General features: G+C 33.5%; 1 protein-coding gene across 4 annotated transcripts; it reads right to left on the bottom strand.

Moving 5' to 3' along the window:
• Positions 1 to 465: 465 nt before the first annotated feature.
• LOC128219897 (cilium assembly protein DZIP1L-like) lies at positions 466 to 25703 on the bottom strand. Of its 4 annotated transcripts, none has more exons than XM_052928043.1 (25): positions 25611 to 25703; positions 23853 to 24119; positions 23383 to 23454; positions 22914 to 22979; positions 21737 to 21874; positions 21094 to 21228; positions 20467 to 20586; positions 20019 to 20063; positions 19480 to 19692; positions 18673 to 18780; positions 18160 to 18270; positions 17602 to 17721; positions 15946 to 15993; positions 15005 to 15153; positions 14593 to 14731; positions 14118 to 14195; positions 13654 to 13762; positions 12970 to 13138; positions 12279 to 12446; positions 11893 to 12027; positions 11214 to 11319; positions 9811 to 9894; positions 9181 to 9376; positions 8350 to 8378; positions 466 to 5323 (listed from the first exon to the last, which is right to left on the bottom strand). In XM_052928043.1, the coding sequence occupies exons 2-24, from the start codon at positions 24117 to 24119 to the stop codon at positions 8356 to 8358; spliced, it is 2799 nt and encodes a 932-aa protein (XP_052784003.1). In that variant the 5' UTR covers positions 25611 to 25703; the 3' UTR covers positions 466 to 5323; positions 8350 to 8355. The 4 variants fall into 4 exon arrangements, with proteins under 4 accessions (XP_052784003.1, XP_052784002.1, XP_052784005.1 ...); XM_052928044.1 differs by lacking the exon at positions 8350 to 8378 and adding an exon at positions 7547 to 7570 and having other exon boundaries at positions 5194 to 5323; XM_052928042.1 differs by lacking the exon at positions 8350 to 8378.
• Positions 25704 to 26502: the final 799 nt, after the last annotated feature.

The following is a 26502-nucleotide window of genomic DNA, read 5'->3' as shown; positions in this document are numbered from 1 at the left end:
TGCATGCGGTTAACTTCATGGCGCTTGATCAAACGGTATTTGTTCAGACAGTTTTCCTAAAGGTTTTGAAGATGTCTTTGGTCAACTGACCATAATAAATAGGGGTCATCACCTACACGTATACACTTCAGTTGCATGGTCTTTGGTTCAATCGTTTTTTAGAGTTTGTGCGGACGACTGACTAATATTTTCAAACATTTTTTTTCAAAAGAGGGCACAGCAAAGAAAGTGAATAGGGATTTTAATTTGAATGCACATCACTCTCATTCGGAAGTTGGAACAACAACACAACCTCATCTATTAGGTTGTACATGTAGTTTCATGCCCCACAAGAGTTACCTTCTCCTGACCTCAAAAAGGACCAGATTACTGGTTTGTATTAGGAATATCACTCGAGGGTGATTCTATAAGCTATACAAGCTTTCATCACAATCAAGCTTAACGAAATAAGTAAACTAACAGCACTATAGATCCGTTCATTTTCTTTCTTTTTTCAGGTAAGAATATGTACATCACCGATCTAACATGCTACAACTATCAGATAATATAATAAAACTACAATTTAACATTAAAAGTATTTATAAACAAATGCTAACAAACTGGCAATGTGAATTAAACTTCTCAATGCTCATACAAACATTGGGGCCATTTTATCAACAAGCCTACGACCATATATCTTAAGACCAGAAAATTCACTTAACAAGTGTCAAAAAAAGAATTAAAATCTGAAATTGATAATTCACCTTGAGTAACTTTTCCATTCAAACTATCTATTTCAAAACGATGAATAAACAAATAATTAAAAAACACGATCATGAAAGGGATATATACCAGACATATACTATTATCAGTAAGGCTTCCATAGCATAACATTATTAGTTCAGAAGGTCGTGGTGACCTTGACCTTCAAGATAGGGGCAAAGATAGAATGGCTCCATTTCCCCTTAATCGTAGGCGCTAGATAACTTTCTCTTTACATTTATATAATAGTTCATTGGACTGTCTATACCGTTACAGGAACAATAAAACAGGACGGATATATGAGTGTTTGATATGTTGACATTCTTCACAGCTAAAACAATAGAATCTGTCTTTCAGGTAAGCCATCCATCATTAATACAAATAAATATATTGGTAAAATTACAAAATGTTAAATTCAAATATTTTCAAAGTTTTCAACAAAAGTTTTTATATAAGCATAACATTATTTACCAACTAATCAAGCTGCTATACATTCATAGTAAATTATGTTTGATTACCTCCCTTTCATATATCATATCACTACAGTAGCATCAGTATGGTGCTATAAAATGTAATACCTGCAAAATTAGTATAATGGTTTGATATCACTATAAATTACACATAGATAAACAGATAAGCAATATACTTCATTACTCTCTCACTTTTAAAGAACACATCTTTCCTTGGCAACTAATTTGATATTTTGGGAGTGGGCCATAACTACTAGTGGTACAACTCGTTGCCCAATCCCTTTTTAACTATTTGTCTCAAATTCTATGTAAACCTGTTTATGTTGTATTGATTGTTACATTGTATTTACATTCATCCAATAAAATATTATTAAGTTAAACATAGTATTTATCTTGATGTCAATATCTAAAATGCACTCACATATTTGCTACCTTGTGATGGATGGCTTGCCTTAAGTTAAAGCACTAACCACAAAAAAGAATATATACAGCATACCGGTATACAATGAATTGATATTAAATATAACATAAAAGTTGTAATTCTATCATAAATATTAAGTACCAATGATAAACATTAATAATAGTACATAAAACATTAAAACAAAATTTCATCATAAACCATTCAACATTATTTTAAAATTGTTAAACGTTTAACATATACAATGATATAATTAGTATTAGAAATCATTGGACGGTAAGAATGAGTGCATATGAGAGTAATTGATATGTAAACAGCTGGGCACCATTTCAATAAAGATCATAAGACTTAAGATCGTAAATTTCCAGGCATAACCCCATTCTTGGCGTAAACCAGGCATAACCCCATTCTTGACATAAACCATAATAAATGTCGTAAAGATTCTGCCTTTAATTATACAGGTCTCCCCGAGTTCTATTACACAGTGTAAGGTTTACAACTATTAAAAGATATCTTATTGAAACAGGCCCGGTACAGTATATATTCAGAGAATAAGTTAATAATTTCTCTTGAAAGAAAAAAAGTCTAGCCACTATGACTACTCATCATCTCTTGTTTTGTAATATCCAATTTTTATCAGCAAAATGCACTGATAATGTTCTATGTGTTTGACTACTATCCAAACAAGTAAAAATGATAGCGATGAATCTCACACTTCTTATCAACCATATACAAATATGAATGAACAAATTAAATTTTACCACATACATGTAACCTGGGCTGGTATTCAAGATTGGTCTTTATTGGATCTAAGAACAATGTAGCTAATCAGATTGCATGATATAAATACCGGACATATTCAGTGAATGGAGTCAATGATATAAGACCATAAAATATACTTAAGTTGCATAATATTGAATACCACCCCTGGGCTGGTATTCAAGATTGGTCTTCATTGGATCTAAGAATGATGTAACTAATCAGATTATTTGTTATTATTAACTGACCAATAGTGTGAATTAACTCAATAATGTACGACCATAATATTTACCTAAGTTGTTTATTGAATACAACCCAAGATGCAGCAATGTATTTCTTAATTTATAAAGATGAATCAAATTTCAAAATTTTGATAATTCTCCTTCAAACATTGAAGTTTAAACTCTGTTTCAAATAATTACGTTGCAAGTAAAAGGCACTCACTACAGTTGAATCATTATCATTGCTATGCTTACTGAAATAATGGCACATTTAATTAAAAAAATATCAATTGTAAATACACTTGAAAATGAATTATATTTGGCTTATATACTAGAACAAAGCTTTGGCATAAAAAAGAAATAATGAGAGATTCAATATATGGACAGAATAGCTGAAATGCATCGTGCCGATGCAGGCAGGATCATATGAGTATCTGTTTTTTTATGAGTTAAAGTTTATACAAACACTTTAAGAAAGATATCTGATAATTTATCACAATTTAGTGAAACGGTCAATGAATGAGTATCTGTCGCAAGATTAAAACATATAAAAACTGCTCACAACCTGTTTCTTCAGAAAAAAAAGATTAAGAAAATAAGATCATAAATATTTGTTTGAAATAGGGGCCATATTACACAAGCGTCTTAAGCTAAAATTATATCTTTGTCTTCAAATCAAGAATTTCCTCAATTGTTGTTCCACAGGAAGAAAGTGCTATGCTTAAAAAATATTCTGAATATTAAAACATGCATAAGTTTCTAGAAGAATGTAGAAATTTAAAGATATACACTTAGGTAAAAATATTAAAATCAATCTGAAAATGTTTCTGTAATTCAACCCTAGACTTATTTGTCAGTATAACATTAAATGTTTCATATAATGTAAAGCATGCTTTTGAAAAACCAACATGCAAATTTTAATAGATAAAAATTAATGATAAGAAGTTATACAATTATATCTGACATACGAGTAAAACAAGCACACTTAAGAATCGTATCACAAGAAACAAAAAGATAAAGAACATATAAAAAGCTGTACAAAGATAAGATGAAGCCTAAATGCCTCACATTAAGACCATTAAACAAATCATTGATAAAAATACTTTTATTGCTTAAATTAATTGGCTTAAAATTTTTTCCATCCACTCCATTATTGGGTTAACACATGACAATGTTAAAACATAGAATGTCTTTATTAGCTTTAGGTGATAGTTCATGCATAACAAATTAAACAAATTAAGTCCACTGGAGGGACATCGACTGTAGGAATAACTTGTTTTATTTTGTAATAAATGAACTTTAACTGACTTAAAGTATATCCTTGAAATTCCTGTAGGAAGTACATGAAGTATGGCATCATGGCCCAATATATGAATTGAATCGGTCACATGAACAAATAACCAAAATAGAGTGCACAAAATGCTTGCCTCTTATTGGTCTGTGTGAAGCAATTAACTTTTTATATGAGTCACACTTTAAGACACAGTTATGGAATTTCACAACATTAATAATAGTTTAAGCCATAACAACTACCGGTATATAAATCATACTTGTATATACAAATAGAACAGGGTCATAAAACATCTACAGTCATTTCTTAACTTTTCTAAAATGTGTGTGACATTAGTACATATATTTCATAGAATTACTGAAAATGAAGTACTTCAGACATAACTTAGTTCTTAAATTATATGACCAGTAAGATACTTAACTAAGAAACAAGATTTAAGTTAGGGAATGACTTAATATACTTTAAGAATACCGGCCCAGTACTTCAATGATTCACCGTTACTGGCTTTACCAGTAATAACTAGTAAGTTAAAAGATAAACATAAATATAGCACACAACAAAAAATCATTATCAAGTGTAAAAGTTAACATTCAATACTTAAACAACATTCATAAACAGGTATAAATATCACATTTTTTTATAATGCACTTTTCTACAAAAATAAATATATACATCCACAATTTACAACACACTTCTTTTCATTTTGCAAACAGCTGCATAAACCTGTAGATTTTTTAAAGCAGATATTTATGAATTTAATCATAACATGCATTCAACTTTAAAAACAACAACACTATCTTACATTAAAAATCTTGAAGAACTGCTAAATAAAAATGCTTAGCTAAAAATAGACTGCTTAATTTATAACATATATTCATGTTTGTGTTTAAAAATCAATGTCGATTCCAAACACCATATCTATTAAGTGACCAATAGAAATGAAGGAAACATAATTCATATCTTAACATTTGATATTTGATTGTTTTTCCAACTAAAAAAGGCACAATTCATTTTGAAGCATTACCAATCATTAACAAACATACATTAACAAACATACATTAACAAACATACATTAACAAACATACATTAACAAACAACATTAACAAATTCATTATATAATAATGGTTACCAGATTTTTTCAATATTATCATTACAGTAACCATTTTTATGGCCTAAGTATAACTAGTTACAAGTATTTATTTTTATATTTCAAGGTCAAATCGTAACTATCAAGGTCAGTCATATACTGGGTTGAAAGTTCAAACTATCCAAAATATCCGAAACAGTAGTGATGTAACCTTGGTAACAAGTTAAACATTTTCAAGGTCAAGGTCAGAATCCTCCTCTTCACTGACATCCGTAACGGAGACAAAACTGTTCCTGCTGTTTGACCTTTGGGCACCTGGCGCTGTGCTTCCACCACCTGTAACCATGGAAACATAGTATGAGGTGAATGATTATTTGAGCAGGATGTGAAATTACTAAAAATAGATAATAAAGTGACACATGATATAGTACAGTAGTAAGTATTTAAGCATGACACACACATGTATGTACTTTAAAGAATGATTAAATATACAAGTAGCAGTTTCTAGATCATATATATTTCATATATACTATATATATAAATATGAAGAGAAAATAGCCTAACTTTAAATACAGTAGAACTCCACTACTCCTTAGACACAGTTGCTATAATTTGTAATGGTCATTGTAATCTAAAATTTACATGTTTATTAAGACCTAAGCCTACTGGAAGTTACTTTTCTATGGTCAGTTGTTAGCCATAGTTGTTATTTTATATTATACAAAAAGTTGAACAGGTATTGACCATGCTTGTGCCATACACATTCTTTAAACACAGTTCACAAGCTGTTTCATAATAATGTTTGGAATTTAACTTAGTGAAACATGCTCGTCGATTAGTAAAACAAAGCATGATTGTAATGCCATCTTGCACTGAAAAGATGGTCAAGTTGTATGGCTCCAATAGCAGCTTCTAACTGTTTCAACACTTTTAAAAGTTTCATTTGTCACCACAATCTTTGATGTGGCAAGTTGATTGACAGCCTATATATGTTGCATTTGATAATGAATGCACAATTTTACACTAGATGATTTCTCCAAAATACCATTACAATGATTGCATGCATTCTATAGATTGTATTAATGAACTTGGAGTAATAAATAGTTTCAGTCTCTTTTTTACTCTGTGTACTAAACATAGTATTACATGTATGAGCATTTACCAGATTTTTTTCCTCTGCTTATTATCTATCATAACATATAATCTGCATTAAAATTTGGTAAATCATTGGGGCGGAGTTAAAGCAACCATCATTCAGTGCTTTAAAAACTTGACATGCTAAGTTCATTTGTAAACAGAAGTGTCATGCTATTCCCAAAAAGTCATTCTGTTAATTGTCATAAATTTAGAACTTTAAAAAATAGCTAATTTTAAAGAATACCAACACAAATAGGGGTGTCTGTGATGTTAAAGTTTGTTTTCTTTTAATTTATCTGAGATCAGGGTTTGAGACAAGAATTGAAAATAAAAATAAATAAATTTAAAACATAAAAGTCTCATTAATTAGCAATGTAAGCAAGTCTATAACTACCTATAGAAAATATGTGAGTACTTTTATGTTTATAAATTAAGTTTTTTTTATATATTATTATAGCAAAATGATATTTAAATTTCTTGAAAATGAACTTACAAAAGCTAACATGCAATCTTGATTTTCAATGAAAAATAGAAATCTGTAAATGCACATTATGCCAAATGTTTTAACGATAATTGAGCTAAACTTTTAATCAGAATATGAGCGTATATAATAAATGGTCAACATTCCCACATTCAATTTCAACTGAAGCCATTGCAACCAAGGCATACCTGCATAATATAATAAGCATATATGTGTATTTACATAATTGAAGAATCATAATGCAAAATTTTATTCTTGACATTTGTTAGTACTAATATAATAGGGATAATGCATCTATCAAAGATTTGCCATACGCTATGGGATGGTAACAGGCATACAGGGAATTTAGACAGCATGTTTTGTCCAACACCCTAATAACACAGAAATCAGGGAATAGACTTGGCTGCAAAAAAATTTCAAATGTGTTTTGATGCTAGGGACACCTCTGACCCCAGGTACTTTAAAAACATTTGGAACTTCTCCGCCATTTTCCATCGAAAACAACCTCAGATGTATATGGATGGTTTACAATGTCAGAAATCTTTACATTTAACTCTGAAGCTGCAAATAGATTGCAAAGTAATTTAAATTTAGCAGTTAAACATCATTACTTTACTCTTGGGAATCTTAATTATCTAAAATACAATAATTCACTTCACTGGCAAAGATTATATAGATATATACAAACTTAACGTTAAAACCGGCATACATCCAAGATTGTGTTTGATGGATAATGATCAGGGAGTTCCAAATGCTTTGAAAATGTCCCTGCTCCAGGACTTGGATTAAGACAACAAATATTTGGAGTTTGTCTAAATTTCCTTGGTGTGCCTGCCAACACCTGGTTTGATATGCGCTAAACTTTGATAGGGGCGTAAGGCTATGTAAATCTGTATTCTATAAGATCAGGGTACCAAGCTTTCTGACTCCTCTTTACTTACTGCTTCATACATCCGATAACATTTCTAGAAGTAAAAAGTTCTTATTTAAAAAAAACATCCGACCAGAACATTTCTAAGACGATGTTTTGCATTTTGAGATAGCATAACATTCCTTATTTCTTTTTAACAACCATTACATATTTACCTAACAATGGCACTATATCAACCAACTGAATGAATAAATCTTCATTTTTGATGACAAATGATTCAGGTGATAAAATTAATCTACATTTGTTGGCATTTAATTCGATTTTTATGAAACTCATTATGGAACTGGTTAACTTTATAACATTCCCTAAGCTTGTTTCATAAATTTTTGCATAAATAGTAACTTGTATGATCCTATTAATCTTCTCCTTTTGCCATCTTTTGAACACGGCACAATATAGTGGATTGACAAAATGAGACGAAAAATGTCTTTCGACAAAGTGTTGTGGCATTAATTTTGTGTTTTCACATCATTCTTTAGAACCAGGGTGTTTGGAAACAACAGAGAAATTCAGAAAAAAGGTTATCAATATGCGAAACACACAATAATTCAAAACTTTAAAATGTAGGTAAAAAAATAATTAATAAAACTTCAAAACCATCAAGTCATATAAAACTGTTAGTATATCTACATAAATATATATTGCAAATCTATAATAAATCAGCTTTGTGAAACATCTAGCAAATTTCTAGCAACTCTCAAATCTAGACTTCTAGTACTAAGGTGTGTAAAATATACAAAATCTGAGAAAGTTTTCACTCTGTTTCACACTAAGCTTCTAAATCTATCTTAAATTCCAGTGGTGATTACTTACACAGGACTATGACAAGGTTTTATTGGAGGCTATATAACGAAGGAAGACATCCATGTACATGTATAGTATGACACAGTGGTTTAGGTAAGGCTGTAGCATTTTGATTCTATGTTTAGTGTCAGATACAAATTTCAAAACCTACCTCCCAAAAAGGAACGCTAATTTTTATACATTCTTTTTACAATAAATGTCAAAAAGCATAATATACATTTGCGCGTCTATAAATCTAGAAAATTGACTTTTTCGAGAATATGATATATTTTTGTTATTTTTAATTATCAAACAATAGGAAACCATTTGTTTTTGCTAAATTTAGGTTTTGCTAATTTTTCATTCTAAAGGCTGAAAAACTTCCTGACCAGTGACACTAAACCATAGATTCAATTTGATTCGGCCTAATGAACATTGGTAAAAATGCTACACGAAGGTTCTAAGTGACATAATATGAAAATGCAGATAGAACGATTTTGCTTTCACAGCTGCTAAACTTTCTATAAAACCGGGTAATGATAATAAGAAACATTAGCCCAATATGCTGTTTTTCAACTACAGTATGACAAGAGCAGGGCATGAGTTTTATTACAGCCAGAGTAATGGGTATTGATACACATGTCCATATTGCCACTGGTAACATGTGAATTAAGATCCATGTGTTTACACCTTACTGCTAAGGTTAAGGTTTTTTTTAACAACAACTGCCCTGCTGAAATCGACAATGACACCAATGCAACCAAAATACCTCAACTTTTTCTTTCTTCGAAAAACAGGAGTTCAAAGTATCGATATCTGAAAAATATTTTTTATCCAATTTTCACGAAACTTTAAACTCACCTTTAGATGAAGACCCCCACAAACTGGACCCGTATGTATTAGATGATACAGAGGCATCTACATGTGCCCCACCCCTGGGCTTGGCTGCCTGACCCCCTTTGGAACCCCCTCCCGGTGCCCGGGCTCGTCTCCCAGGGATGGGGGCTTCCTCATCCTCAACGGGTGACACATCCCAGTCACTGTCAGAATTAAAGTCCTGAGAAAAAACAGAAATATTAAAAGTCAATAATCATGCATTTCAATTTTGAAAGTTTCGTTGTTTATTTTGTTTATGAATAAAGGCCTTTGGCCAATAAGCATGCTGTACATTGATGATAAACATTGTAAAATATTTGATCAAAATTTGACATATTTTGCCACCTTGGGTACCAAATACACATACAACACAAATTAACATGGTGCTGGTTGTCATTCAAACTCTTTAAGCTGATAATGGAAATTTGACAACAAATTAGAAATAAACACAACTTTAACATTCCAATAAATTTTTATTTTTTTTTGATAAAATTAAAGAAACACATGTCTAAACATTGGTGAAAAATATACTTTTTCCAATCATTAAGTAGCCAAATATATGCCTCTGCTAATGTTGAAAAAGCATGGAACATTTAAATAGTTCCTATATGTTACCAGTATATCATCGACAGGTTTCTTCTGTCCAGATGTCCCCATTGTATCTACAGCACCTGCCGGCTTTCTCTCCCCCGTACGACCCTGTATGTAGAAAATAATTAACACATTGTTATGAATAATTTATAACTACATATGCAACTAAAATAGATTTCTTCTCTGTTGACCTATCTGGATGTTGATGTGTCATTTCCTAGTAATAAAATTTCTTTATTAACAGTAAAAAAATGACATTCATTACGTTGTTAATCATATTTTTAGTTATTTAAAGCTGTATGGATGCAGATTGGCAAGCTTGCAAATCAACAAAAATGCAAGCAAACAGTTTAACATGTACAATCAAAACTCGCTATGTCATGTTGCTGAGGCCTCAGGAAATACTATGAGAACAACGGGAATACTGTGAGATAACGAACATTCATACGGATAGAACCGAAATACAAAATCGAGATAACAGAGTTTGACACAGCAAGTTTTCGATTGTAAATATTTTGAACTTATTCTAATATAAACACTATCACAATATCACACAGCTAGCGAAAAGGAGCAACACAAGTGTAGGTCAATGCTGATCAACTCAACAACAAGCCATAGTAAATCACCTAGCTGTGAATGCGGCAACATTTTTACTAAGTTTGATGCGAATATCCTGAACTGTTGTTGAGTTACTGCCGTTGTTTAAGTTATTGCACGTTCATGATGATCAGCTAAACAACACCAACTATGACAAAACCTGAAGTTTTCTGTTTTGAAACACAAACCAGCTTGTGTATATTGAACTGTTTAATTCAATATATTCAATATCTCATAGCCACCAAAACAAGCACACACAAAGTGCTTGACAATAATTGTTTTGTTTTTCAGTCAAACAAAGGATTTAATACAAAACCTAATATTAATGACAGAGATCTGGCCCATGCTACACATGTGGGGGAACTGTTGTTACTGGTAGTTTGTGCATACAGTCCAAGTTGAACTTAACAGTTTTGAGTTTCAGCCAAGGTTAAAGCTGCACTCTCACAAATTGACGTTTTTGTTGTTGTTGTCTCAGAATCAGCTCATTTTTGCATCAGTGCCTTCAATTCATTTAAGATAACTCACAATAGAACAGATTTCAGTTGTTTGGTAAACTGCCAAAAAATTCATTTTTCTCACCATAAAACATCAATTTTCAAACGTCAATATGAAAACTGTGATCTGCTTTTTTGTCAGCAGTCATATATCACTGGTTTTCCTGACATAAACGCACAAATTGGCTCATTCCAAGACAAAAAAATTGACAATTAATCTGTGCGAGTGCAGCTTTTAAGTTTTTACACGCCGATGCAGATGACAACACCAAGGCTATCACAGAAACTCTTCGGAAATAATGATGAGCTAAAAATGAAGCAATCACTACTCACAGCAAGCTGCATCTCAATAGTCTTTGAGAGCTCAGCTACCTTAGCCCCCTTGGGCTGGGGTGTCCTAGTCATTGGTGGCTGCCTCTGGGGCGCTATATCAAGCTCACTAAAAGAGAAAGACAATACTGTTTTGTTTTCCTTGTTTTAGTGTGTGTGTTCAATGTTCACTTATGTGATTTAATACATAAGAAACACAAGTGTGCTCTTACTATTTATTATGAACTACACTACGCAATGTACACCAACAGACTGACCAGGAATACTCAGCATGCAAAGAGATAAATATATAAAGTATAGTCTGTTTCTAGAATCTGCAACAAAAAAAAAACAATATGAATTATACAGTCATATGAGATCACAGCAAACTAAGCGCCATTGGTCGTGGGTCACCTACTCTCTGAAGGGTCACATCCATCAAAGCGTTCCCTTGTAATTTTGAGTTTAGGGGCCTAAGACTCTTATAACTAACAAACTTGGAGTATCTTTTATAGGGACACAATATACAGCTTATACTCAATGAAAGTTTGTTTGGGAGGTCCCAGAGTTGCAGAGCAATTGGAAATGGTGGTTCCTGGAAAGAAATTTGAGTCAGGGATGCAGGTTTCCTTAGTTATCACAAAATTAATTTTATTATCAGCTTTATTAGCTATTATCAGCAGAGAAGGTCAATACTCCCTACCTGTCCGATTCCAGCCAGTCATCCTCATCATCGTCATCATCTGCCTGTAGGGGTTTGGACTGGATGGTTTTGGGCTGTGATCTAGGTGCTGGAGCAGGCTGGGCTTGCCGGCTCTGTGGGGTGGGGAATCCAGGCCTGCAAGTACAGATGTACATGTATGTAAATAACAATTATAAATAACACTTGAAGATACTCACCCCTGTGGATTAACATAGATTTTGGGTGAATACAGAATCAACATGAAAAGTCTAAAAAAGAGTGTTTTTTTCACTCCACCTCCCAAATTAAACCTCCATTGTTAACCTAAAAATATAGAAATTCAGAAATGCTTCAAACCATGCTTTGGCAATAATGCCACATAATACCATTAATTTTATTCCACCGACCTGGACGGAACAGGTGTGAAGGCTGGTCCTTCCTCATCTGACTCGCTCTCATCTTCTTCTGAGTCCCACTGTGTGCTTGTGTACTCTGCGCTAGACGCTGCGCTCTTCCTTAATGGGCTCTCTGTTCTCCGTGGGCTTGGGGCACCTCGCTGGACTGGGCTGTGTGACCTAATGACAAAGGAGTTCACATTAATGTGGATTGATTTAATTTTGTGAGTATTTCATTTTACATAAATGAAGGAAACACAGAACCAGGGAAAACACAACTTTTATATGGCTTAGGGCACCTCATTGGACAGGGCTGTGGGAGCTTAGCCTGGCTCCTCACATTTATAAGGATTGCTTTCAATTATGATTATTCTACTCAAATTCTTTATTTGCAATTTGATCATGTTGCAAATTTAAACTTTTACATACAAATACTACATAAAGGGAAGTGTATTTAATCTTCATGGTTTCGCCATTACCACACCTTACATAAATGAATGAAACACGGAACCAGGGAAAACACAACTTTTATATTTCAAAGTGATCTACAGTCATGCACATTTTTTTCAATATCTTAGGTTATTGAATTTTCCAGCTGTGAATTTTCTAAATTATAACAGTACATGAACTTTTGTCTGCATAACAAATATAACATCATATATTTAGCAACAAGTCTTGAAGAAAAGGTATCTATCGAACATACCTGGGAGGAGCTCTAGGCCCCTGCTGTGAGGATTGGGCCATCCCCTGGGTGGGGCCTGCTGGGCGAGGTTTAGGGCTGGGGCCCCGGACCTGTGACCCACTGCTGCCGAACCCTGAGGTGGGGATGGACTGGTTACTGCCCGGCAGGGTACCGCTGACTGGTCGCCGAGCTGAAATAAAATTAACAAACCAATCAGCATTGTTTGATGATTCGTTTATAAAAAACAAAAAAGTCCTATTAATAATAGAGATTACGTCAAATTTAAAATATGCAGTTGGTTGCAAATGATTTCTGACATGATTAAGGTAATCTTTGATAATGAAAACTTCAATGATGGAGTAGGAACAACACATGACATCATCAAAGGGCAGATAATTTCAAAGACAGTTTAATTGAAAGAGTTGTGGGCCTTGCTTCAAATAGTTATATGTGTACAAGGTTTGTTGTGAATATCTTAAAGATGTTCAATTCAATCCAATTGTTTTAATATACCAAAAAGAATGAATGAATGTCGAAAACAATGGTTCTTATGGAGGATACCAAGTTTAATTTGAAAGAAAGGTGCAGAAAACATGATATTTCTACCTTATGAGATGATAGTAAATCTTTTATCATTCACCAATCATTTAATATTTTTGCTTTTACAGCTTTTAAATACACGTATACAGTAATTATTGATCTTACAAGGTCCAGTGGGTGGGGATCTTTTGAGAGCCTTAAGCCTCTCCCGGGCCTGGGCTGTTGCAAAGTTGTCAAACTGGGCTCGGAGGTCACTAAAGATGGCACCATGTTTCTGGAATATGAACACATCAAGTTTTTTTTAATTATTTTTGTATATTGTTCAAGCTTTATATAACGTTTTATGTTTATTAAGCTTTTTTTATACATGGCAGGTGTATTACTTCCCTAAAATAGCAAAAGTGTATTCTCATCAGTTTTTAGCATAAAATTGAAACAATAAACATGACAGCAATAAAAGGCTACCACAATTTCTCAACATAGTTTTTTATTAAAAAAAACATATGGAAACTACCGTAACAAAGATATACGCCCTCAAAATTATCATAGTTTTTTCTAAAGTCTTATATATGCTATGTATGCTTGAAGTTTACTAAATGTATAACATAAATGTCCTGAACATTTCCTACCTGTGCAAGCTGCTGTCTGCGTGTTCTAAGGTGGGCAAGTTTGCTGGCTAGTATCTCGTTTGAAATGCACTTTGTTCCCTGAGGTGGAGAAAGGTTATATTTCAATGATGTAAGAAACAAAAGTACACAGTTATAGAAATTAAGTAATGAAATTGATACTTGGGAAAACATTTTTTTCCCTAAACACTTCAACTTTTTGAGAAACTTTTTAAACTCAACATTAAGCAAGAATTTATATACGTCATGATGTTCGGGAAAACATGAAATAAACAATGAAATCAGAAGTGTTATCATTGTCAATTTCTTCACAAATGTTTAATTCAAGGTAAACATTAAAAAGGATTGATCAAGTGTATTCTGGTCTGGATCATACATGCTGCGTGACCAAATGACAAGGAATAAACACATGCCTTCGGATGGTTTTTGTCGATTCAGACCAAAAACACCTAATTGATATTATTAGTACAATACATACAGGTGCGATGCCAATCTTCTCAAGGTTTTCCTGAAGGAGGGATACAAGCTCGTCTCTCATAATTTTTAGGGAGGGATTGGCCCGTAGCTTTTCTAGGAACTGTGTCGTCCTCAATGTAACTTCACCACTTCGCTCGGTCCTGAAATAAAAGAAAGCAATAAAGTTGGATTTACAATCACTTACAAATACAAGACAAAATTTATTTAATTTAGTTTGATTGAAAGAGTTTTACTAGGAACCAGAGCTGTTTCCCATCTCCATTATCATTATGGAGTGTGTAACAAAAATCCACAGAGACCATGTACCCAATTTTAAGCTCTGACCTCTTAGCGACTGTCTGGTACCATAGCCAGTTCCCATCTCCATTACGATTATGGAGTGTATTAGAAAAATAACAACAGAGACCACGTACCCAATTGTAAGCTCCGACCTGGCAGTTGCTGTCTGGGACCGTTGGAAGCTAGATTGGGTACCAGAGCCAGTTCCCAGCTCCGTGTCCTCATCCTCATCGTCGCTGGGCTCCATACGTGACACACGTGTTTCAGCAGCAGCCTGGGCATCCTAGAGTAGAGGGGCATATAATTGGTCATAAGTTGAATTTTGAACTGAAGGAAAATAGTTTTAAACAATACATTTGGTTCAGGTTACCCGACTCTACCTACGAAATAGGAGCCGACCAATCATCTTTTATTGTCAGTTGATACATTGATTTATTTTTTAATAGTGTGTTTTAATATGTAGTTTAAAAACCTTTAATGATTTATCCATAATATTGCTTTACCACCATTATTCAATGATAACAAAAGTTTTCTTACATAAAGCCTAAAAAAAGCCTACCTGTCCTACATGTTTTTGAAAAAGATGTAACCCTAACCAAACCATTTATTTTTGGCCTTAACATAGTAAATCATTTTAACATCAACGTTATTAAAGCATAAGCATTCTCAAAAACAGAGATTTATCAGTGAAATACAAATGATAAGTCTCTCAAATACCAATCAAACTTCAACGCACACAGGGATGGGACTTAATTTTAAAAACGTTGTTATGTGTGATGTTATGTGTGGAAATAAACTTGTGTTCTGTTCTATATATTTATATCTATAACTGTCATTTTATATCCTTTTTAAAAAGAAAAATGTTTGTTTCAGTGTAAGATTGCATTATTATCACACCTCATGAACACTCAAAATAAATATTTCACTACACCATTCATGAAATATAACTTTCGATGCCCACGCAGTGAAATATATTGTTGAACACTGACAGAAACAATTGTCCTCTTTCATCATTTTTAACCCTTAAATCCACAGAATAATGCTGCGCTGACTGTTTACACAAAATATAGCTTACCGACCGCCTCATTTCTTCCTCAATCAGCTGTTCTTGTTCTGTAGTTTGCTGCAATAACAAAATGTTTGAAATATTTTACATATCCATTAACTGTTACATCAGTATACTGCAGATTTTTTTATTAACTTTCATATATATATATATACAGGATCTTACTAGATACCATAGGTGATGAAATAAGTTTAGGAAAAGTTATAATTTCTTGAACACATAAAAAAAGATGAAGATTTTATTCATATTTTGGCTAAATTAGTTGGGAGAAAAGACATTTCATGTCAAATCGTATAATATTATTGTTATATAAGAATATACTTGATGGTTGTATTGGTTTCGAAACAAGCAAAGTCATGTGTAAACCCTTTGCATGCTGGGTAAATTGTCGTCTGCTCAAAATTGTTGTCTGGTTTATTCCAAATTTCTTTCAATTTACTTAAAACTTTGGGGATATATTGACTGAGTGGCAAACAGCTTGGAACCTGACCAGGCACTGAGTTACTCGGTGTCTGGTCTGGTTCTAAACTGTTTGCAAAGCCTTTAAAATCGCCATCAGCAGCCTAAGGGTTAAATTATATATCATAACATGTTCATTATGTTTTTATACAAAAGTCAAGTAGAGAAATGTATCTAAAACACAGACATGTCCTTGATATTCACTCTGCACACTTATCCCAAAACCATGTTATAAAAGAAAATTATACGAATAAAGAGGTTTAGATGCAACAAAACCTGAGCTAGGGTTAAACAAAACCCTCCAACACCCACAAGTCCATCAATGAAAAAACCACAGCAATTCATGTCGAATTATTAATAACACAGCCACACAAAATCATCCACAAAATGGAACTTTCAATAATACAGCCACACAAAATCATCCGCAAAAATATAATGTGAATAACACAGCCACACAAAATTATCTGCAGAATGGAACTTTAAATAATACAATCACACATAACCATCCACATAATGATTGTGTCTACACATATCTAGTAGGTCCATAACAGTTTCTCCTAAAGTTTTCGTCCATAACAGTTACTCCTAAAATTCCTGTTCATAATGCAGTTTCTCCTAAAATTCTCATCCAAATTAGTTTCTCCTAAAATTCCTGTCCATAAGTTTCTCCTAAAATTCCTGTCCATAACAGCTTCTCCTAAATTTCCCATCACAACTAGATTAACAACACTAACCATGAGAGCTATCTACCTCAAGCCCTCTTCCTCGTTGGAGGTAGTACTCTCTTTAGTGGAGGTTGAAAAGTTCTCTGATGAGCTCTTCTCTACTGGAGGGGACATTTTTGGTTACTAGACTATATGTAACGAAGTGAAGCAACCTGGAGAGTATTGCATGTGCAATTATCTATTCTTCCCCACGATACCTTCCTGGAAGAAATCTCCTCAGTGGAGGTTGAAGAGCGCCCTGAAGAGCGCTTATCAAGCTGACATTTCTAGTAACTAGACTACATGTTAGAACACTGCAGTAACTCTGAGAATAATCCATTTGCAGCCATCTACCCTTCCTAGCTCTCCCTCATTGGAGGTAGTACTCTCCTCAGTGGAGGTAGATAAGAACTCTTCCCCACTGGAGGGGACTTATCTGGTATCTAGACTACATTTAACACACTGCAGCAACCATAAGGGCAGTCTATGTGCAGTTATCTACCTTGACCTGCTCTTCCTCACTGGAGGAATTATTATCCTCAGAAGAGCTCTTCTCTATTGGAGGGGAGCTTTCTAGTTTTGGATGTTTGGTTATTGCAGACTTTGATTTCACATCTTCTTTCTTCACAGAGAGTTAATATTTTGTAAATCATGTTTAGCCATATATTTACAAGTATCTTATTGAGATACGCAACCTAAAATACTTAATTTTTAAAAAGATATTCCAGTTTATTATTATGGATGTTTATAACACAACCCCTTCAACTATTTGCACACATTTTGCAACTTAACCAAGTGTAAAATTTGAACTTCCTTTCAAGCATTGTATATTTATTTTATCAATGTTACATCAATGACCTATGGTAATAAAAGTGCTGCAGTGCAAATTTTAAAGGTGGCACTTCTCATCAATTTTTATGGGCCTTGCTACACATGTCTATTTGTTTCTGGCAAAATGTGTACCAAGCTTATTGAGCATCTTTCTAACCTTCATAAGTTTGCCAAGGTTAACATTTTAGCATGCTGACAACAGAACTGACAACAAAGACAGGTAACTCACCCTAATCAGCCTCTCGACCTCTTGCTGTTGTTGATCAATCATGCCAGAATTCTCTCCCCTGGCCTTCTTCCTAGCAAGGTCTTGTTTGGTATAGTTTAGAGCCTCTTTCAACTGTGAACAAAGTAATAAAAGGCCTCATTTTAATTTAAAACATATCTCATGATCAAAACATGGTGTCAACTATTTGATAGCTTGTGACATATATAAGTAACCAAGTTGGACCTTTACTTTGCTTATGTGACAATGCATTCATTTTAATTTATACATATCGCATGATAAAACGCAAAAAAATGGTGTCAACTAGTAAATAGCTTGTGATATAGGAAAGGTTTGACTGTAACTTTGCTTATGTGACAATACATTCATATGCATATAACAGCTGCTTTATACTGGAAAAAAGAAAGTTATGTTCCTGAAAATGACCAAAACATTAAACCAGTATCTTGCAGAGTTACGGAAATTACTCACTTCTTAATCAAGAAAACTAGAAAAGCTTTGACACAATCAACTTACCTTCCTGAGTTCCTGACCATGTTGTCTCTTCATGTCATCCACACGCTGCTGCCACTGCTCGTCCTGCCTCTCAAACTGGGACTGAACTGAAGACTCCACATTGTGCATCTGGGGAAGGAGGGGGTACATAAGTATTGTTGTTTGGGGGACTTGTATTTAATGAAGCAAACTGACTATCCATGAGGGCTGAACTGATGTTATTTCAATTTAGTGTTCTAAGGTTTTAGGGTAAGGCAAGGACAAAATGTAACCCTGTTTAGAGCTACCATGGTTCTTACATAGCTCTTTAAAATGGGACGCCTGTTCAATGTCCTTCCTGGTAGATTGTTAGTATTTTTTTAAGTGGTAAGACTCTGATCACTCCATGTTCAAGATATGTCAAACTTTTTCCTATCTTTTTCAATTTATTTATACACTTTTTGTATTTCTGTTATACTGAATGTTTATGTTCAGTATTTCCTGAAGTCGAACGACTTTAAAAAAGCAAGTTTTGACACTTATTTTAAAAGCTTGAACACCTTAAGCAGGTGCAACTGATCAATGATCAACTATTTTTATTCTATAAGAAAGGGACAAATCTTACCAATTAATAAAGCCAAAGTTATGGACCTTGCTACACAAACTTGTGTGTCTTGTGGCTTGCAACATGTGCATTTACTTTTTTATGAATGTAATTGATGACAACAAGGCTATCACAAAACCTTGGCTTTCCTTGGAATAAAACCAAACAAGCTAATAAAGGCTCTATATTACAGTATTATTCAGACATATGAAAACTGGAAGAAATATTTCTAAGAATCCCCAAACCTGATCCTGTAGCTGTTCCCTGAGCTGAGCGACCTCTTCCCGCTGGTGGCGTAACATTTCCCGCTCGTTATCCGTGTCATCCTGCATGTCACCAAGGTTTGACCTCTTTGCCCCGCCTGTCAGCTCGGCTAGACGTTGCTCGGCCTCCTCGCTCCGCTGGTTCGCCACACGTAGCTCCTTCATAAACATGGCCTTGACCTTCTCAAGATCAGACTGAAATGGATAAAAGAAGGCTCAGTAGTTGAATCACTTTACCGTAATGTTTCTGAACATTTCTAGCTCTTGGAAATAGCAATTCATTTAACCAAGTTTCATGTTTATTTCATCAATGGTTAATAAGTTATAGTCAACATCTAAGTTTTCACCCATTAGACAATGAAACTTAGGCAATTATTATACTTTCTTTGTAAAAAAAGAAAAAAAAAGAAAAAGAAAAACTGGCTTAAACCTGAGGATCATATTCATATTCATAAGCAATGATAGTTTTTGAAGAAAGATACATACTCTTAGATACACTTAAATAACTATAATCTAATTACCTGCTGCTCAGGGGAAAGGTTATTTACTGCCTCTGCAAACTTAGGCTAAAAGAGAAGAATAATAACATTACAATACAGAATGACTTATTTCATTTCAGTGTCTGATCTGGATGTGTGCTTGGGCAGCTTAATGACATACTGCCATTGTTACGTGGATACTTAACTCCTGTTTTCTTTACACTGAATAAGTGAGCCTGAAATGATTCATCTATATTTTATAATTATTGCAATTTCATAGCACATGAATTTCATCTTTTATTGAACTTATTATGTACTTATAAATATGACATTGAACATACAGCTACTGCCATTGAAAAAAAATATTGCTTTAGCAATAAATTTTAAAATCTGTAATCATCACAAAACTGTTTGACCTCATGTAATGAAAACATTGATATGAGTTTAGAGCACATAAAATACCACAGATATCTGCTGCAGTCAAGCTCACCTGTTTTTCGAGGTTTTTGCGCGCTTTTCTCTCACGCTGTAACTGGCCCTCCGTCTGACGTAATCTCTCCCGGATCTCCTCAAACTCATGTTCAAGGGCTGTGCTAAACTGTTGGGGCCCCTGTAACAAAAGAAATGTAATGAAATGAGGCTTCTTATGGTACAATACAAATAGATTTAAATTCTGGCAGTAATATGGTTCGCTCTGATTTTATCTATCTTATGTCCTGCAATCCTCAACTGCAATAGGCCTTAGTGGGTAGTACAGGGCTTGCATGGCTTAACTGGTTACACACAGTTCTAACCTAGCACTTAGGTAATTCAGCTATATTTTAGTTTAGTGCAACCAATTGTATCAAACTTGGATAAGTTATCAACAGGTTATCTTGAGCCCAGTTTGCACTTTTAAATGATTTGATTGGTCAGTAACATTTATTGGATAAATATTGACCAAAACAAACATTTAACCAGTTTATATACAATGGGCTGCAGCAGGTACCTTTCTTTATGTTCACTAGTTGAATTGTTCAAATTGTTTGGAAAAATAGAATTAGCTCAGTACTACTTACTATTATAGCATCTGACAATTTTGTAAATTCTCCATCACTTCTCACAACCCCTTTCTTACCTGCTGGCCAGGCTCTTGCTGTTGCTGGTTGCTAGAGGGTGTGGCCTGGTCACTAGGAGAAGCTCCGCCATGGCGACGGTGGATGTGAGACTGAAGGAAGGAACTGTTCAAAAACGCCTTCGAGCAGAATGGGCACTGAAGAGAAAATGAATGTTATTTCTACACTATGCTACAGGGGCCTGTTATTATTGATAAGTCTTATGCATCTTTTTCTAAGCAGATAAAAAGTCTTGGTTTATAACATTAAGAATGATTAAATGGTTCAACATTTCATTCTCTACTAATTTAGTGTACTGTCGGACTTTCTTCTACACACATATAAAAAGGAATCCAAACAATAAACTGGCTAGTACTCTAGTAGCTCCATTAATAACAATAATGTTAAATAATGTTAAATATTGATGCCTTGTGACCCCATATTAATATTAGCATCATTTGAAAAGTATTTGCTTGCTGTTTTCTGATGTGTTAAACAAATGAACAAATGTACATTAAACAAACAGTATTTACAGTTTATATATTTGCTCTTTATTTTAACCTAAATTGTATATTAAATCACCCATACATAAAAAAACCCATAAAATTCTTTCAAATGTTACTAAAATAATATGGGCTACTCAGTGTGACTTTTATGACCATTCACCTTATTGTATGTGCCTGGCCCTGCGTGTATAAGTTGTTGCTGGGCTATAAGCAGCTTCTTCCTCTTATGACTTTCTTTCTTAACAGCTGCTAGTTCCTCCTTTAGCTTGACCAAGGACGCTTTTGTCTCATCATGCTCCTAGCAATGGAAGTAATATAAAACATCAGGAATATATACATGTACATTGGGATGATCGAGCACTGCTGAAAAATAGATTGTTTGTCTCCATAGTCATTGATAATGGATCACATTTTCAAATATTGTTTGTCACGGACAATAACAAAATACTCTCTTTCATAAGAATCTTTATAAGAAAGCCCACGAAACCAAGTAATTTGCAATGATGTATACATATCCCAATGTAATTCATAATAAACAAGCATTTTCAGTGAAAAGATATCCCCCGCCAACGATGGCTTGTTTGTGCTTGATGGCTTGTTTGTGCTTGAAGGTTAAAAAAAATCTCAGAAAGAATAAGATAAGCACATTGGTTTTACTGAGAAACGGCTGCAAACAATGATTTTTTAATAAATCAAGGGCAATAACTCTAAGGAAAATTGACCAATCCAAAAGAAAAATAGACAGGCATCATCACAGTATGTTGGTTCTTATTTATTCCAAGTGTCATGAAATTCTACCAGCTAGTTGCATAGAAAAGGCTGCAAACATGGATCTTTTAATAAATCAAGGGCAAATAACTCATATAGAAATTACACAATCCAAAATATAAATAAACAGGCATCATCGCAGTATGTTGGTTCATATTTATTTCAAGTTTCAAGAATTTCTACCAACTAGTTACTGAGAAATGGCTGTAAATGAGAGTTTTTCAAAAAATCAAGGGCAATAACTCCAAGTACAATTGACCAATCCAAATAAAAATGAGCAGGCATCATCCCAGGTGACGGACGGACGAACGGAAAGACGGACGGACGGACAACGCCATTTCAATATCCCCCTCCCTATTTCATAGGCGGGGGATAAAAAGCCATTGTACTGTGCATGAATAAAGTTTTAAGAAGTGAATTCATGCTCATAATATTATACAAAAAGAGACTCTGCATACTGTGTACACATAAATGTAATTAACATCTTATTACAAATAATGAAATTAGAAATTGAATTCTAACAGTTTTTTACTATTTCATAACAGTATATTTTTCTGGCTAACACTTACTTCATTTGATTTCTTTAGAGCTCCATCAACTGATGATAGTTTGGAAGTAAGGTACTCTTGAGAGTGCTGAAAACAGAAAACGTTACCATTGTTATAATAATTGACCAGTATACTTTTGACATGGAAGTTTCAGTAAATAAGTTGTTTCATTAAAATGCCAAAGACCATGATGGTAAAAAAATTGATTATGCAGTGTTTTTCACAGAATTATGAAAATTATTATGTATCCTGAATGTCAAATAAATGCATAATTCATTTCTATCAGTATAGAGAATTTCAAATAAAACACATGTAGAAAAGCTAATCTTTTTTATTATTACATGCAAACAAATTTAATTAGCATCTATAGTTAGGAAAAAATTCATCCGAAGAAAAAGTTACTTTTTGTAGTTAAGATACTAATCTCATTTGTTTGATAAGATTAGGAAATGAAAACATCATTGTCAGTAGATTAATCAGAAAATCTTACCAATAAATATTCAATAGAAAGTTGTGCCAGTTTGAATATCTTAATAAAGTTTGGATCAACCATTCGAATATCCTGAAATACAAACACAAAAGACAACTTGTTATTACATGTACCTGACTTTCTAAAATATGTTAATGTCAAGTTTAAGTTCTCCAGTTCCCATCAGTGATTTCTTTACTGCTATTAAATTTATTTACAGGCTGTTTTCCATATCAAAAAAACTTATTTCTCTCCAGATATATTATGATATATCCTCCCTTCCGCCGCTGCAAATTTTTAAATACTGTCAAAAATATATTCACAGGCAGGAATATTGGTATATTTGCATTTTGGTCAATATGAACATTTCTCTGAAAGAAAAATGTTAAAATATATATATTTTAAGTGTTTAATGTTGATTTAATGCAAAGCATATTTTATTGATGCTATTCTAAGTCCCTTTTTAAAGCAGTGACATTATTTTTTCTTACCAGTTCCCCCTCTAGGTTACAGAATGTGATATTCATTATGTTATCCTGAAGAGCATTAAAGTCCAAAGTCCTTGCAACATTATCAATATCAATTGAGGCAATACGCCGCCAGTCAATCTTTTCATAACGTTTCCGAAATGCAAAACCACGCCCGTTCTGTCCAGGGCCATCATGGCTCTGTTGGAAGCTAGAGGCTGGATAGGCACTGTCGTAGAACTGGCTGTTGTGCTGCATGGCTGACTGAGGGGGCATAAATTTGGTAGCCATCTGAAATGAAATATAAACAAAGTTAGTATATAAATAATATAATCATAATTAACTATTTAGTATAAAACCTTCGTTGTTTCGTTATTTTTCATCATATGGTGAACATTTTACAGAATAACATGCCATATCCCATTATTACTTCTCTTTTTTTTGAGAGGGGGGGGGGGGGGGGAGGGGGGAGATTAGATTGCTTTGTCCAATACCTTTTTCTACAACATACATGTATATATATAACACACAGAGCTAAATAATAAGCTGCTTTATACATGCAGTTATAAGAAATGGTAGTTTAAAAGAAAAATTGCAAAAAAATGCCTGTCTTGTTCTTCTAAGTAAAAAAACTGAGAAAAATTCCAGATATATGGCATTTTTGAACAATTGAAACAAAACTTTGGCTTAAGTCAAAATACCCTGTTGTTCTAAACAAAATTTGATTCTGGGATTTTTATTACTCTGAATTGCAACAACATTTATAAATCAAATGTTGACAACTTAACTTGTGTTTGTAAAATTTGTGTGTTTCATGAACTCAAGATTTAAGATTTTTTTATCAAGTTTGCAGTTACATAAACATATAAATGCGTCTTGTTACATGATAAAAAAATACATAATTAATCAACATGACAAATGTCAATCAATTGAGATGTCACATGATAAACAATTCTATTTTCTTTTATAAAAACCCTTATAAAGTTATAAAGTAAAGTATACAAGTGAAGCAGAGAAAATAATGAAGTCTGTTATTGTATATAATAACCATGAACTATTTGAATTTGACACATACCATATGTATTAAATAACAGTCACACATGTTCAGTGTATGAACTATCAGTAACATACAGTGGATTTGCAAACTGTTATTGTCAAGTGTTCAAGCTATCTGATTCTGAGATTGGCATAAACATTATGAATGAATTATTAAACAATTATTTACATTATCCATATTCCAATGAATGTTTTAGTATATACTCATCTTATGTGCCAAAGTACATATACTTACAGTACAAGTATGTGTATGCAAAGTAAATGAACGAAAAAAAAAATGAACATAGTGTTATCCATTACCTTTGAGAACAAGTCCAAGAACACACAAATAAATCTACATCTGCATATCAAAACACTACAGCCAAATTTAGTTGCCAATAAGTATAACTGCCATTTATTGATTTAAATCTTAAGCCTATTACATTGTGATTAAACATGTTTAGACATGACTGTGACACACTTTAAAAAAAATACACATAATAAATCAAAGCTTCATTGCAGTTTCAGCAAGGTTTGTGTATTGCAACAGATGTGACAAACTGTCATAATATCTATGGATTGGTACTGATGGCTAGAGTTATTGATTTTCTCACCTGCACTCTGATGACAATAGCGACCTTAGATACACAGCATTATACTGCAATTAAACACTGACAGTTAATCAATAAACCGTTTTGTACTATTAGGATATTAGAAATTAATACAGATAATGAAGAGTCAAACTACCTGATCAAACCAATACGGAATCCATCTACTAGTCCGAAAAAATTGTAAACAACCTCTCAAGTTTCAACTTGTGTCTTCCATATTGGATTTTAGACTGGTTTTCCCAACAGTAGAGCTCGTTACAGTCAAAAGTGCCATTCTTGAATTCTTAATACTCAAATTTACTCATACAGATTTGAAATCCTTTAAAAAGAATTTTAAAATTATCACATATACATATATTATTGTAGTGTTTGTGGGTAAGAAGCTACCGGTTGGTTAGAGCGCCGTGCTTGTTTTCCGGCGGTCGTGAGTTCGAGCCCCACACTGCAGGGGCGGATCCAGGAGTTGACGTTAAAGAGAGGGGGGGGGGGGGGTAAACTCCAAGAACATTTCTAGTCCGATAGTCCGAAATGGTGTATCTTGTACGTAATTTATTACATTTTCTCGATATTGACGTTAAAAGTAAATTTGGACGATTTTAGCCCCCTGTGTGCCTTGCCATGGGCGCACCTTTTTCTTGCGTGTTTATTGGAGGAGGAGTGTAATTTCTGCGTACGTAAAAACCAGCCGCCCTGTTAGTTCAGTTGGTGAGAGCACCGTGATAGTGTTTTGGCGGTCTTGGGTTCGAGGCCCATACTGGGCGCACCTTATTGCCAAGTATAGCAAATAACAGTAAACTAGAAATAAGTAAAAATATAACTAATTTTTATGTTTTATTTAAGTATAATCAATGAATTATATTATAATATTAGCTCTAATTAGATAAATTAGTCCTCTCAGTTTCGCATAAACATTAGCCTCGGAGTTTTCTTTATTCTCAACGGTCAATTTGAGTAAAGACTACAATACAATTTAAATATGATTATGTGGAAAAATATCGCTCTGTCGACGACTTTTTAAATCAATTACA

This window comes from Mya arenaria, chromosome 15 (genome assembly GCF_026914265.1).
Source record: "Mya arenaria isolate MELC-2E11 chromosome 15, ASM2691426v1".
NCBI classification, from domain to species: Eukaryota; Metazoa; Mollusca; class Bivalvia; order Myida; family Myidae; genus Mya; species Mya arenaria.
The sequence above is the reverse complement of the archived record's forward strand: the minus strand, read 5'-3'. Positions and strand labels throughout refer to the sequence as shown.